This window comes from Eurypyga helias, unplaced genomic scaffold (assembly GCF_000690775.1).
Source record: "Eurypyga helias isolate BGI_N326 unplaced genomic scaffold, ASM69077v1 scaffold1808, whole genome shotgun sequence".
Classification (NCBI taxonomy): domain Eukaryota; kingdom Metazoa; phylum Chordata; class Aves; order Eurypygiformes; family Eurypygidae; genus Eurypyga; species Eurypyga helias.
This window is the reverse complement of record NW_010268648.1, coordinates 2,500-18,281: the sequence shown is the minus strand read 5'-3', so window position 1 is coordinate 18,281 and position 15,782 is coordinate 2,500. Positions and strand designations below refer to the sequence as shown.

At 47.7% G+C, this 15,782-nt stretch overlaps 1 protein-coding gene across 1 annotated transcript in view; it reads left to right on the top strand.

The window, feature by feature from the left end:
* Positions 1 to 617: 617 nt before the first annotated feature.
* The window catches only part of PLA1A (phospholipase A1 member A), a gene marked incomplete at its 3' end in the record, with an annotated part of 16,800 nt that continues 1,635 nt past the window's right edge, over positions 618 to 15,782 (top strand). Inside the window, exons 1-9 of the mRNA XM_010157795.1 lie at positions 618 to 690; positions 3,524 to 3,725; positions 5,023 to 5,200; positions 6,723 to 6,831; positions 10,020 to 10,121; positions 10,984 to 11,073; positions 11,906 to 12,073; positions 13,136 to 13,225; positions 13,680 to 13,788. Of these exons, the coding sequence (XP_010156097.1) occupies positions 618 to 690; positions 3,524 to 3,725; positions 5,023 to 5,200; positions 6,723 to 6,831; positions 10,020 to 10,121; positions 10,984 to 11,073; positions 11,906 to 12,073; positions 13,136 to 13,225; positions 13,680 to 13,788 (1,121 nt within the window). The remainder of the gene's footprint in view (positions 691 to 3,523; positions 3,726 to 5,022; positions 5,201 to 6,722; positions 6,832 to 10,019; positions 10,122 to 10,983; positions 11,074 to 11,905; positions 12,074 to 13,135; positions 13,226 to 13,679; positions 13,789 to 15,782) is intronic.

Genomic DNA, 15,782 nt, shown 5'->3' with positions numbered 1-15,782 from the left:
TGAAGGACTGGGCCCATTGCAGACTACGGGCTTTTATCTTACAACCCGTGAATCAATGTGAGTCTAGTGCTGGGGTTGGAAAGACGGAGAGCAGGCTGGAAGCCAGGAGTTGGCTATTCATATTGCAGCTTTCGATCCTGGGAAACTGATTGGGTTGACAAACTTGGTCTCATGTTTGAAGAGACACTAAGAACCTACTTTGACAGCAAGCCAGCTTGATCACGGAGCCAAGCGTTTCAGGGTCAGAACATACCTCTGTATGTGTTTGCGCAGATGTGGATAGGCCAGGACTTCAGCAGCCCTCGAGGCCAGGCAGCTGGTGGTGCCTAACTTTCCTGTGAGAAATGGAGAAATTTCTCTCAGGAGTGAGAAGTTTGCCTTCAGGAAAGGGAGCTAGGGAGGAAAGGAGTGTCAGCATCTTTTTTAACCAAAAAGCCAGCGAAGACCTCTGCTGACACAGACTTTGGCTAATGGTCAAACAAGAGCAGAGGTGATTGTCCCTACCCTTTTTTCCCAAAAGAGCACAGGCTGGTTTATCATTAACAGGGCCAAGCTGATCGAGTAACCCACCACAGCCAGTTTTGCCTGGACAACCCTTGTAGTGGACTAAGAGGAAGATGGTTGAGGATCCGAAGAGAAAGCTGCTCGTTGCTCTTGCTGTCCTCTTGCTGCTCAGCTCAGCACAAGCAGGTAAGCAAAAGATGAGTTCCTGGCAAAGGCCTGAAGGTTTTACATAGAAGGATCTGAATTCAATTCTCCCTAAACAGCCTGTATGTCAAGTGGTCCTTGCTATCATCTAGTTAGATGCCAGGAGAAAGGAGTGCTGGTTTTAATCGGGACAGAGTTAATTTCCTTCACAGTAGCTGTGATGAGGCTGTGTTTTGGATTTGCCCTGAGAACAGCACTGGTAACACTGGTGGTTTTAGTTGTTGCTGAGGAGTGTTTGTACCAATTCAAGGACTTTTTCAGCTCCTGATACTGCCCCTTTGTTCCCAACTTTCTCATTACAAGCAGTGGGGACACACACACACAGTTCAGACAGCCGAACTGTCCATAGCACGTCATGCTCAGTACATAAGCCGGGGATGGGCTGGGGGACCATAGTTCGTTTGGTCGATAGTTAGTTAGTTGGTGGGTTGGTTGGCTTTCTTGGTCGTGCTGTTGCTTGGGGGACTCACTCGGACTCTGCTGCCATCGCTCTCGGGCTCTGGCTCTTGGGCTCTCTGGCTCTGACTCTCACTTCTTGGGACCTGGCTGTGCATCGATCGTCAGCTGGTGACCAACTGTATCACTTGTTTTGTTTTCCATTGTTTTCATTACATATTAGTATTGTTAGTATTATTGTTAATATTATTAGTATCACTATTTTATTAATTTGCATTCCATTATTAAATAGCTTTTATCTCAATCCACCAGCTTCCTTGTCTTTTCCTGCCATTCTCCTCCTCCCCTGGAGGAGGAGGGGAGATGAAGGAGCAGCTGCATGATACTTGGTTGCTAGCTGGAGTTAAACCATGACAAAAGGGTAGTGCAAGAATGGTCCTTTCTTCTCCTGTGCTTTGATTCAATCAATCTCAGTGATTTAATTCCACTAACCTGATCTAAAAGAATGATCCGGGTTTACCCTGAAGTGTAAGGAAGGAGAAAAGGGACCACTTGACCTCTGGCACTGGCTACTCCTGCTTTGAAGGCTTAGGAAGTGCAGTCTGCAGCAGTTGAGAGAAAAGAAACAGATGCCACACGTCCATTTGTCTCTTTAATTGTACTGTCAATGAAAACTACTTGTGTGACCGTCACTGCAGGCCCACATCACCCGCAGCTTCACAGCAGGGCACCTCCTGCCTTACCTTCACTCGTGACCCCCCTCATCTTACAGCACTGCTGACGTGCACCGTGCTTGCACGGACCTGCCCTTGCTCGTTAAGCTGGCTCAGGACCTGTGTCTTTTCCGAATTCATCTCCAAGAACATCTCTTCCTCTCTTGCCTTCAGTACACAGGATGACCAAATAAACAGCAGTAAGGGATAGTCACATCCCACAAGGGGGGATCGGAATGTTGAACTTCATTTCTTGGTGCTGACCCCGAGGCCACGTTCTGCCTAGCTACTGTAAAGGGTCTTCTATGGGCACGGCCAGCTGTTAGGAAACCGGTTGTTGGATTTTCTGAATGTTTTAGAATTTTTATTTCACTGTACATGCAGATTCAAGGCTGTTCAGCTTCCTCTGGTCCAGAAAAGGAAAGGTGCACGCTGTCATTGCAGTAGGATGCAACTGTATGCATTCATAAAGTAACATTTTGTAGGTCAGAAGGGATCATTTAATCAATTATTTGGCTTCCTGCGCATCGCAGGTTAATAAGTTTCACGCCATTGGTCCTTCAGTACATCCAACACCTTACCTTCAACAAGCCTTCCAAAAGAGCAGCCAGTCCTCTGAAATGGCAAACAATGGAGGATCCAGCTCTTCTGTGGGTAACCTAGCTATACATACTGCTTGCTATACAAACTGCTAAACGTCTATGTTTGCTTTCTAGCCTAAATTTGCTCAGTTTTTTACTGGCTACAGGTTTGAGATGACTTTTTTTTTTTTGGCTATCTGGTTCAAAATGCCTTCCAGCAGCTGCCTTTTCCTTCCCATAAAGCACTTTCATCCAGTAAATGAACCGATCAGGAAATCATCACTGACACATTTTGACATCAGCATTTTCACAGTTTGTCATCAGCATTCTCATATATTATTTCTGGATTTTTGATACATTTGTCAGTTAGACTTGTACCTTCACTTAAGCCTACCAGGAATTGAATAGAAATATCCCCACTGAGTGGTGACTACTGGATGGCAACCATTTTTTTAAATGGCCTAATAGCCAGCTCATAAATTTGCTTAGTAGGTGGTGCTTGTGGCCAATTTGGAAAAAAATCCCAACAGAATGTAATCTGTATCGCAGTAAAACAACTCTGAAGGGGCTACAAGGAAGCTGGGGGGGACTTTTTACAATGGCCTGTAGTGACAGGACAAGGGGTAACGGGTTTAAATTGAAAGCAGAGAGGTTTAGACTGGATATCAGGAAGAAATTCTTCCCGCAGAGGGTGGGGAGGCACTGGGACAGGTTGCCCAGAGAAGCTGTGGTTGCCCCATCCCTGGAAGTGTCCAAGACCAGGCTGGAGGAGGCTTGGAGCAACCTGGTCTAGTGGAAGGTGTCCCTGCCCATGGCAGGGGCGTTGGAACTAGATGATCTTTAAGGTCCCTTCCAACCCAAACCATTCCATGATTCCATAATCTCTCAGAAGACAAAGCTACCATGACATCCACTGTTACTTTCCCAGCCAGTGCTGGAATTCCATCGAAGGACAGAAACATCTTTATCTGACTGACAAAGTTTCCAGAATAAGTTAATTTTATGTTCTATCCTTTAAATATTTATCAATAGATGCGAGATCGCTAATGAATTAGAATGAGCTTTTTTTTATCCATTTCACAGACATGGACTAAATACGCTGCTGTTCACTCCGTCTCGTTGCAGGGAATACAGAGAGACTCTCAGTGCATCACTGCACTGACTTCCAGACAGCAAATTTCCTCCGAGGCAGTAAACTTAAGGTCCGGTTTCTTCTATTCACCTCCTCAAGGCCCAGCTGTGGCGAGCTGCTTTTAGCTGATGATGGCATCAAGAATTCCAGCTTCAACAGCAGCCTGGAAACCAAGATCATAATCCATGGCTTCAGGTGAGGGAAAGAAGAGCACAGTGACTAAGTTTTTAATGATTAATTAAACAGTTCTTGGGCATTCCCGAACACCGGGTGGGGCTGGCACGGAAACCCCCTGCTCGTGCCACCTTCTCATTCTCCGCAGCAGAGTGGCTGCCTGCTGAATCCCTGCTGAGAACAGTTTGGGGTGCTCAGCCCCAAACCGGATCTGGGAATTGTCTGGGAGACCATTGGTGGGCCGAGGCCAGAGGCATGGAAAATGCAGCTGACAACCCTCATTACAGCAAAAACTTCAAGCCCTTTAGTTTGTGCCTGTTCTCTATGTGTTTCACATTTTTTGGAGCCTAAAAGAAGTAAGGAAGTTATCTTTCTTGCTCTCTCGCTCTCATGTGTTTTCTTGCTCATTCTCTCGTGCTCTCCTCTCTTACCTCTTCCCTTTTCTTTCCTTCTTACAACCTTTTTATTTAAGTATTTTCTTCAAGATTCTCACCTCTTTAAATTGACTTCTTGGAGCTCATGTCCTGATTTATCAACAGCCTGGAATAGTCAGGCATTTAGGAGCCCTGCCAGACACTTTATGCTGCTATTCTTGAAACTGTAGGGATTTGACCCAGGTTTTTTTAGGCTGTCGCCATTCTGCAAGCTTATTTTGCTGTGCCATTTTTCTGCCAGATGTGACCCTATAAGTTTGTTTTGATGTTCAAAAGCCTGAATGGAAAGTGCACAGAAGATCACGATGAAACCACAAATGTTGCAGGGTCTTTTCAGAAAACCAGCTGTTGCCCTGATGTGACATAGCACACCCCCCACAAGGTAGTGTTAGATGAAGTGGGTAGGACACAGCGTCCTCAGTTTTCCTTGAATTCTTGTATATGTAATTTTTTAAAATTGTCTACAGATGAGGAAGTGGAGCAGTGAAAGACCAGCTGATTTGACCAAAGCCTTCTCTGCCAGTCGGTAGCAGAGCAGGATCCAGGGGTTCCTGGGCAGCTCACGTACTCCAGATGGGGCCTGTGGTGGCTAACAAGCACCACAGCGAGGCTAAGCTCTTAGCCTGAGCCCTGCAAATGTTATCATCTCTGTCATTAAAATAGCTGGTTCCCTTCTGGATCAGCCCATTCTGGAAAGTGTTATTACATCACCATCACCGCAAAGAAATGTCAGGCGTGGGTGTCTGGCACCAGAAAAAAACTTTTCAGCAACTGTCTGGCAGCCTCCTCTGAGACATGTGAAGCTCCAGCACTAGTGAACAACATACTGGCACGTGCCCTGCTTTGGAAGATATCTAACATACTTGTTTCTGATGTGTCTGCAGGGCTTTGGGTACCAAACCTTCCTGGATTGATGGGCTTGTCCATGCCGTACTGCACACAGCCAATGTGAACGTGATTGCAGTAGACTGGGTTTATGGGTCCACAGCAGCCTACCCCTCCGCGGTGGAAAATGTCACACAGCTGGCCCTCTCCATTTCACAGTTCATCAGCAAACTCCTGGTAAGCTACTGTGCGTTTCCAGAGAACATCATCCATGCAAACAGTCTAGAGGACTGCTCCCAACCTGCTGTCTCCAGGAGCTGGATAAGCGGGCTCTTTATTCCAGAGTGAGTGCTCTGTAGCACTGAAGGGATTTCTTTTCTCCCCTCTCTCTCAGTTCAGGCTTCACCATGCCACTGTTTTTCTATTTTCTCTTGAGTTTTGACATTTTCTGGAAAATATCCCAGCTGCTTCTCCAGCCCAGGACAAACCTGAAGAATGCCTTCAGTTTTCTCAAGTCCCTGCTTCACTGGGCAGTCATCTTCTGCCCAGAAATTTTGTCCAGGGAGCTGGAGAGGCTGGAAGTTGAGGCTATTTTATATTTGCTTTGGGCTTCACATACACTTTGCAGTAGCTGGAAATCCCCAGATGTGTCCCAGTTCGTTCATGCACAGCACAGCTGCAGGACCCTTGGGCAATGAGGGCGATACCTCTTTGTGTTAACCAGCTCTGGGTAAACTCCGTGTGTGGTGTTTGCTCTACAGACCCAGACCACACAGCGTGGGAGTTCCTGGGTGTGCACCGCGTTGTGCACACGCGCACATTTCTATCCAGAAACAGAGCAGCCCTTGGAGCCACTGTGTCACTGAGGGTGGGGAGAGGACTGTCACCTCTCATTAGTGAATAGGTTACACCGTGAACAATGACTGGGTGTTGACAAGGGGCAGTGGCTTTAAATTGAAAGTGGGGAGATGTGGATATTAGGAAGAAATTCTTCCCGGAGAGGGTGGGGAGGCACTGGGACAGGTTGCCCAGAGAAGCTGTGGATGCCCCATCCCTGGAAGTGTCCAAGGCCAGGCTGGATGAGGTTGGAAGGTCCCTTCCAACCCAAACTATTCTGGCATTCTGTGATTCAGACAATGTCCCCACCACGTTTCAAAGCCAGGAATTTTCATCTTGCCCTCATGCTTCCATGCACTATTCAATGCCCTCCCATTGTATGGCACTGTCATGCAGACCAGCAGGCAGGCAGCTGGATTCCTTTGGGTGGGGTCATCTCACAGCCACGTCTTTGCTGTGCTTTACCTGACAGTTTAGCCAGTGGATAAACCCTTAATCTCTGAAAATATAATCTTAAAATAGTAATTGGAATATTGGTACAATGGTGGTATAAAAGTGTAAAAAAAAAAAAAATTGCTCTGCTTTACTGAGAAAAAGATTATTCACATGGTGAGCATGGGTCACTGCTGAGAGGGGGAAATTCAGTCCGAAGCGAGCTGTGGAAAGAGAAGCTACGGGCTGTGCAGTTGTGAACAGGAGCACTTGACCAACCTGGTTAGGGTTGGGTTCGCAGCTGTGAACCTGAAGAAAGACTCTGAAAAACAGAGAGCAACCCACCATTCCCACACCTATTTGCTTCTCCACCATACACCTCAAAAGCTATCCTATATGAGAAGAGTTACAGAGACGGTGCATGGGCTGGCACGGGGTATTTCATCTTTCTGCTACAGCAACATTAATTTGTGCTCTCATCAACCTGCAGGCCCTGGGAGTCTCAGGGACGTCCATCCACATCATTGGGGTAAGCCTCGGGGCGCATGTCGGAGGCCTGGTGGGGCACTTCCATGGCGGCCAGCTGGGACGGATAACAGGTATTGTAAAACTGAGTCTTAGGTCCTCACCTGCTCTTCAAGGGGGAGAATGAGAGAGCAAGGAAGTGGAGTCATCCATAGTGATCCTTTAATTGCATAAAGGCTCATTAGATCCAAGCTTACAGGCTTCATCCCAGCTTCAGAAGATCCTGACCACGATTTTCTCTCCATCAGTTCCCCCCACACTGCTGAAAGAATATATGTAATTTGCAAAAGGGTCATCTGCCTCACCTCCACTCTTCAAATTGGTGCCAGCTTAAAAGAACATGAAACCTCATGACTCATGAAACAACACCACACCCACGTGCTTTGCTTCCACTTCAGAGCATGTATCCTTCTGCGGTTCTTAAAATTGAAGCCCACAATGCATCTTGTTGTGTGGGAGCACCAAAAATGAGCTGCTCTGCAAGAAAAAGCGAGCTGAGAGCCAAAGGGAGATGTCAAGGGGCACAGTCCTACCCTATGTGGGTAAGAAGAGCAGACCAGGTCTGGTGACAGGAACCAGGGTCATCTGCAGTCCATTGATCACCAGGCAAGTCTGTAGTGATGAGGCAAGCCCAAGGTCGAGCCAGGAAGTCAAGTCATCCAGCTAAAAGCAGAACCAGCAAGATACAGGGCTAGGTATGGCATCCTTACAACACAGCTCAGGCAAGGCCCAAAGGCAAGAGCCTGAGCCAATGTCGGGAGGCCCCAGATGAGGCTTCTTGCGGCTTTCTCCAACGAGGCATCTGTTTTCACAGTGGACTGGCCTAAAGTCACCCTTAGTTGTAAAAATCAGAGCTGCCCTTAACACAGAGACCCAGACTCCTGGGTATGAGGAAGAGGTTGCAGTAGGGGAATTACAGAGAAAGATGGTTAGAGGCTGGTCATGGCATTTGGAGCTTTTTGGGTTCACTTGAGGCCTTTTCAGTCTTTGGGCATGGAGTGTGAATAGGCTCACAATGATTTAGGTAATAAGGGACCTTGGAAGGTCTCTAGTCCACCACACCCCACCCCGCCACCCTCAAAGCAGGACTGCCTTCTAAGTCGTATCAGGTTGTTGAGGATCTTGTTGAGTTCTGGGAACCCCCAGGGATTGAGATTTATTTTGACAGAAGGGAAAATACCACCAAGAAGGAACAGACATGAAGTTTCTGGTAGAGTGACCACAGCTCTCCCGTCTGCCTCAGCCCATGTGGTCTGTCTCACAGAGGTACCCTCAAGGAAGCTCAGCAGTGCAGTCCAGAGAAATGTGGGTTCAGCCTTCACATGTCACAGCTACCCACAGTGCCTGAAAAACAGGCATTTCTTAACAGGAGCTGAATGTCATGCCAGGCCCTTTTTTAAGCTGTGAATCAAAGTTTACATTAGGAGGTACTTGGAGTAACCACTCTCCTGCACCAGGATTTTATGATCAGCAATGTCTTCAGATGGCCAGAAGCAGACACTTGCCCAGGAAAACATGGTAATTAACTTCAGAGTCAGAGACTCTTTTATGTTGTCTACATGTAATTAAAACTCTGTTGGTTCATTTATTCCATTGTTTTTTAACTCTGCTACAAGACCACCCTTTTTCCACATACCTGATTGTCCTATGATTTCATAGGCCCACTGGGCATTGCAGGTTCTCGTTCAGATTTAGGAGCCTGAAGATAGGGGGAATTAGACCCAAGATATGGCTGAACTCATCTCCTGCCTCCTCATGCACGTGCATACACACACACACACAGAGGAATGTGATCCCAGAGCCATAATTTGCTGAAGTGTTTTCAATCACCTAAAAAGAGCCGTGGAGCAAAACCAGAGCGAGTCTGGGAGATCAGCTCACAGGTTTCATTTTTATGAAGTGAGTTTCTTAAACACGTGCCTGTTCCTCTGGATGCCTCCCTGTGAAGGAAAGCAAATGGTACAGAAACTGGAATGAACAGCCCATGTCCAAAAATGCTGAAGAGCAGTTTGTCTTAATATTTGCAGAGGAAATTAAAAGGCCTGAAGGAATTCAGTTGCACGGGGTATAGCCTCAGGGAATAGTTGTAGCTGCTGGGGATGTACACCTCAAAGGAGTTCATGCAGCTTGTGCTTGGAGGAGGTAGGCAGGGAGAACGGAGGGCAGAAACGGGCTTGCCTCGAGGCTGTGCTAGAACTGACCGCAGCTCATAGCAGGTGTTTCTCCCTCCTCGAGAAGAACCTCAGGCTATACCGAATGCCACTTTTCGGTATCTCTTAAAGCCTTTAACTAAAGCGTGGTCTGTAGAAGTAGGTGGGGAACCTCTTAGCTTTTTGTGCGTGTCAAGGTTTATTTATCAAAAGATTAGGAAATTATTTTTTCCTTCTTTCCCTTTTCCTCCTTCCCTCCCCCCTGACACAAATACAGACACATCAGTTTGTACATAGTTGATATCGCCTTCTCCATAGAGAATTAAGGGGACTGAGTCCAAGGCAGCGAAACTGGCCAGCTCTGAGGCTACGTGGCATGTGGAGCAGAGCTGCTGCTTAAATTATTGTTGCCTGAGGAGTAAAACAACTCTTGTGAGATTGCTTTTCTGCGAAAAGGATAAGCCTCAGCCAGAACAACAACAACAAAGATATTTAACCTGTTGCTTGGTATCGCCAAGGATAATTTTCTGTATTTCTTTGATGGCCCAGAAATTGCTCCAGGAGAAAATTTTAGGCAAAAATGTAGATGTCTGTCTGCTAAAGGACTAGATTTTATTTGTGAGGAAAGGGGTCAAAAGGCTCTTTGTTTCAAGGATGTTTTATAGGATCAAACCTTTGTAATGCTTGCATTGCTTAATGCCGGGGATGCTGAATTCATCACCCAACTGATGATCTTCAGTGGTGTTTCTCAGCCTGTAGTGCTAATACAGATGACAGTACAATTAGGGAAGGTGTTACAAGTGCCAAACTAAAAAATTCCACCAAAAATCCAAAAGACACTCTGCACCCACTCAATCAGGGGTATATTTCAGCCTAGAAACTTGAGGCACAAAACTGCTAAAGGGGAGCGGGATAGTGGAGTACAAAGTAAGGAAGCCTTAGAGGAAGTGAGCAGGGGTAGAAACCATTCTGGATCATAATCAGTGTAACCTGGGTATAATTTTTCATTTTTGCCTAGCAACATTTTTGAAGTTTTGGGTAAAATAACTGGTCCAGAAATAAGAAAGAGAAGGGCTGAAGAGCACTTGTTGAGGTGTTTGATTTTCTTGTAGGCTTGGATCCCGCAGGCCCTAAGTACACCAGAGCCAGCCCTGAGGAACGCCTGGATCCTGGGGATGCCCTCTTCGTGGAAGCCATTCATACCGATGCTGACAGTAAGCTGGCTTCCATTTTCGGCCTGTGCTTCTGCTCCTCCTGCTGTCATTATTTCTAAGGAGTGTGTAGGTCATTGCCCCTTTTATGCCAGGTTACCATAAGTTCAGTTTCACTCTGAGAAGATTTCTTGATTAGATAGGTTTTAATGATGAGATCATTGGCAGGCATCCATACCCCAGAGCACTTTACAGCAAGAGGGGTGCAGATTAGACAGAGGGCAACCGTCTGGCAAATACTTCTTCCTTAACCCTGCTACAGCAGAGTGAGTTTATGTGGAATCAGCCCGACACGGCTTTTACCACCTGGAAGGATTACAGGTGTGTTCTCACTTTGCTTTTTCCCACCTGATGTAAGAAAGTTGCCACTGTGAGGAGTAGTGGAAAGTAAGAGTCAAACCAACAGCTGGTGCAGCAACAGAGTAACTTTTCTAAAGCACTCAGGGTCTATGTAGGCAGAACTAAAGAATGATGTTGTGCCTTTGGGTCACACCTCTTGCCTGGAGATCCCAAAAATGCCCACCGACATAACGCTCAATCATGTCTCATAACCCACCATCAAGGTTGTGGTCAGTTTTGTTCTCCTTTATACGGAATTAAGAACCTGAGTCACAGAGGTGGTGGTTAAGCCACAGTTGCCAGTCATTTTGACAGCAGGGCCTGGAGCACTCTCTGCTCCATGCAACAAACCTGCATAAAGCAGGCATGTAGGAACAGGAAATCTGTCCTTGCTGTCTCCAGCACTGAAGCTGGGGCCAGCACTTTTAATATTCAGCCGGTTACTGGGGCCTGTCAAACACCATGTAGGGTAAAGCCCATAGAAGACCCAAACGTATGCATGAAGTGGCCTTTCACCTTCTTTCAGATTTCGGGATCCGGATTCCTGTAGGCCACATTGATTATTTTGTCAATGGAGGAAAAGATCAGCCAGGATGCCCCCGATTCATCTCTGCAGGTGAGAACACTCAAGGAAAGGGCTTTCATGGCCATTTAGCAGCTTGCGAAAATGCTGCTTGGAAATGCAGACATCAAAGGAGACAACATGTATTTGTAAAGACACATGGCAGCAGAGGTTCATCACCCACATCTCTCAGCAGTACAACAAGCAGCTGAAATTAAAATCACATACAGGTCGGGTGCCTTGGCAGCACCATTGTCAAGAGATGTGATTTTGGTGACACTTCTGTATGAGTCAAAACCCTAGCATCAGTGGTTTGCATCAACAAAGAAAACATTCTTGCTAGAAAGGCTCTTTGCTACTACTAGCAAAACTTCTTCCTGTCTTCAGGCTGTGTCTGTTCTTAGAGAGACAGCTTGGGCAATCACTGCCTTTTCCTTCTAGTGGATCACGCTTTACACAGTCAATAGCATGGATAAATATTCAGATACGTTCTGGATGAGGCAGCTGCATCGAGGGTGGGGTTACAGGGGACACCTGTGGTACCTCACTTCCCACAGCTGTGGGAAAGCTACTGTAGCCCCTTGCAGAGAGCCTGGGGCCTCATCGATGGTGCACCGACAGAGGACACGGCAGCCCTGTGGTTCCCCTCTCCTGGCCTACTCTGTTTGCCTGGGAGATACACTTCTAGCTTCCTGCATACCTTCTGCAGTGAGGTCTGGGCTTGTAGTCACAGGGCTGCTCTGCAAAACGTCATTAATAGGAAGGGGATGGCTGCAGAATCAGTAAGAGTGTTTCTTGTCTCTCGATTCCTTAGGAACATGCAAAAAGACTGAAGCCAATGGAGAAGCTCATGGCTGCTTTTCTCTGGGTGCATTTTTCCTTGCAGGCTATAAGTATCTGATCTGTGATCACATGAGGGCGGTACATCTCTACGTCAGTGCCTTGAAACACTCGTGTCCGATGGTGGCATTCCCTTGTGCAAGTCATCAAGATTTTTTAAATGGTCGTTGCCTGGACTGTGTTGACCCCTTCTTGTTCTCCTGCCCCAGAATAGGTACAGTACCAGCATGAGCCCTTCCTGGAGCACATGACAATAGATTCCTGGTGGCTGTCAGTGCAGAGCACCGTGCACAGTTCAGATTTCTCTGAGCAGGATTTGCTTTGGATTTCTTTGGGGGATAGTGAGAATCTGTTTAGTTTTCAGGCTTCTATAGGGACGCTCTAAAAGCTCATATATTGCCCAAGGTAGAACACCAACATCTTAAACATTTCTCATCTCTAAACATTTCATAATTTCATAAGGCCCACAGATGGGTTGAAAGAGAGTCTCCAGAATCACCTGCCTCACAATTAGGCAATTAGCTCAAAAAAGTGTCTTGTTTAGAGAAGCAGCTGGAAATTTTAGCCAGAGCCTGAAATCCTATTCTTCTGCAAACCACTCATTGTTGTGGTGTCACCTCCCTCTAATAAATTCCTGCCATGGCCACCCCAAAAGCTGAACTCCCTGGACTGGGAGAAAGTAATAGTTGCCTCTTTTAGGCTTCTGAAACTGGACTGTGGCACAAGAAGTGTCCTCTGGTGCTATTTGCAGTCTGGTACCAGAGGAATATAAGGAAATGCCTCTTTTGGTATAGGTGCTCCCAAATCAGCCACCCCTTCCCCATCTCACCAAGCCATGTTGTCAGCTTGTCAGTGGTGCGGGCCCCAAGTTATGGTGGCCTTCTCACTTGATCAAGAAATTCAGTTTCCCAGCACCCTGTGCTTGCATTGTCATTTACATCTGCACTAAGTTTCCTGACGTGGTGGTCTTTATTCCTGCTCATTCTGCAGAGGTGACACAGGTGACAAAGTTTGTTAGCAGAGGAATGAAACAAAGCCACCAAGAGGTACTCTGATAGTGATTACGTGGGGTAGCCAGAACAGGTTTTCTGAGGGGATGTTAACCTGCCAGACAGACACCACAAGCCTGTGCTTGCTTGTATTTGCACTGATATAAAGAAAGGGTCTGTCCTCCGAGAGAGCAGAGTTGGAGGGGGGTGGGGAGCGGAGGTGAACTGGAACCAGTTATATTTCTGTTCTGGGTCATTCATGGCTTTCCCTGTATTTCCTCCCACAGGCCTGCTGGAGCAGGCAGGTGTCAACATTAGAAAGCTCCCCAAGGAAGTGAAAGTTTATTTAATGACCAGTCCTTCAGCCCCATTCTGTGGTAAGTATTAAAAATGAGTCAGAAAGGGGGTGGCCAAACGAGGCAGATTCTCTGGAGTGGCCGGGTAGCTACAACCCACCATCCCCATCAGAATCAGCTGCTGTGTCCCAGATGGTCTGAGACACACAGCTGAAGAGCAATAACCCTGCATACCTCCTCCATAAAGCCCTTTCCAGTGGGTTTAATAGTAGGGGCACAGCCCTGGATTAAGACAGCCACATGGCTTCAGGACTGAAGTAAAGGGTGGTGAAAATGCCTGTCTGTTTGCACTGGATGATGTAGACCTTCCCACTGTGACTCTCAGGCCACAGAGACTGGTTTCTTTCTTATGTCTATTTAATCTTCTTGCTGCTGGTGGGGCCAGGGAATGAGTGCTAGAGGCCGCCTTTGGGGCGGGGGTAGGTCCAACTAATAGTATTTGTCCTCTCTCCCACATCCTTTGCCTCTTGCTCAGTCCATCACAGCCTGGTTGAGTTCCACTTGCAGAAGAGAAGGAACACAGTCACCAGCATCGAGATCACTTTCCGCAGCAACAGCACCAAGGACACAGCGAAGATCACTATGTGAGTGATGGTACCTGCTTCTGGCCTGTTTTGTCCCAGCTCAGTGTGTAAGGATGTTCACAGCAATCCAGCAAAGGCACAACGATACCGTATCTGCCTGAGTGCAGTCACTGTGTCATGAACCACAACCTTTCTTCTTGTGTCCCTCCACATCTTTTTTGAATGCTCTCAAGATCAGGCATCTGCTACCATTGCTGGGTAACCCTGGCTAGGTCCACCTCTTCCCAGAGTGCACAAAGCAGTAGACACACTCTGGGATCCCCAAATTTGCATACTGTTGTCTTGCTGTGCTGGTTCCTTTTCTACAGCATACCCTTGCCTGGTGCCAGTTCAGCCCACAGTCACTGTCGGACAGCTATTAGCTCCGCTCTGCCAGACTTGGCTACAGCAAGACCCCATCCACCACAGGTTCCAGACTGACAAACTTGGTGGCTTAGACATTTCTCTTGATGCGCAATAGGACAGCAGTTGCAAGGAGGAGACAAGTGCATCTCTGCACAGTCAGAAATGCGTTCAGCAGCTTGCTGCTGCTGCAGAAATGCAGCAAAGCTCTCAGGCTCCCATTGCAGGGGGAAGCCCAGGGGGCAGGGGACCAAGACCACGTGTGTAGACAGACAGATCTCTCTTGAAAGCACCACCCTCCTCCAAACCATATCTGAATTAAAAAAACAGAATCAGAATCCTGTTCCAGAGCCCTTCTCCCCGGGGGATCTCCCCACCACAGAGAAAATCCCCACAAGAAGCCACTTCTTCCTACACCTTCTTGCCCACTGCTGTGAGCTGGGAACTCCAACACAGACATGCTGCGGGCTGAAAAACAGTCTGCTGAAGACCCCTGCCCAGCTCTCCTAGGATCAGAGGGGTTCCAGTGCTGGCTCCCACACAGTCCTTACTGCCAAGCCAGTGACCTGAAGCCAATTGTGTTGCTGCTTCAGTCGTGGGCACCAGGAGGTAGGGGTGAGACCCAGGGAAGGGGATGCCACATTCCAGGGTGCTCTCCAGCATGACATCGCTGCTCAGTCACAGATTTCCAGCCAGGCACTGCGATTTGGGGTTAATACTCCGGCCTGGCAGACTCAGTCTCTTCAAGCCTTCCCCAGCTTGCAATCCAAATCTGCCTTTTCCAAAGATGCAGGAGGGAGGGCCAGGTAAGATCCAGGCCAAGGCAGGACCCGTGATTTGCTTGGGAGGACGTGCAGCACTGGGTTTTGCAGCGCTGGACACAGGGTTTGACAGGTGAGCAGCAGGAGGCATGTGAGCACTGGAGAGAAAGGCTGCCTGGGGAGGGGAGACAGAGGCAAGCCCGAGGCTCTGCTGCACCCCCAGGTTTTAATGGGACAGTAGAGTCGTAGCAGGGTAACCTCCCAAGAGATTCCCTTACCCTGGGAGAACAGCAGCTCTGTTTCATTGAAGCACATGGCTAAACTGAAAAACTTGCTTACAGCAACAAGCTTATGGATTTGAGAGTACAAAAAATGAAGATATTCCTCTTAATTCACGCCGTAGCAAAGAAACTTCCTGGAAAACTCTAGGCAAAGCTCAGCCCTCCAGTGCAGGCAAGCTCAGAGTGTCAAAAGGGAATCTAAACACAGATTCTGACATGGCAGATCAGACCCTGATCGATCATTTACTTATTTCAGCTGCTCTGGCACGCACATCACCCTGCGGTTCCCCAGAAGTGCACAGGGATTTCCTTGGGGGTGTTCAGCCAGCCTCATACCTTCGGCAACTGACTCACACGGTTGCCTCTTGCCTCACGCTGCCTTTCTCCTTTCCCAAACATCAGTTCAGGTCTCGCTCCTCGGAAAGCCGTTACCCCACAGATTGCTGTGAGTGCCCCAAGAGACATGCCCACAAGCCCCGTGGCTGCCGTGGGGCTGACAGAGTAAGGAGCTTGTTACACAGCACGCTTCCTAGCCACATTGCCATTGCTTACCCGTCACACAGCATCAGCCCCTGTATCCAAGAAAAGGTACTTGGGAAGGCAGAGAAGA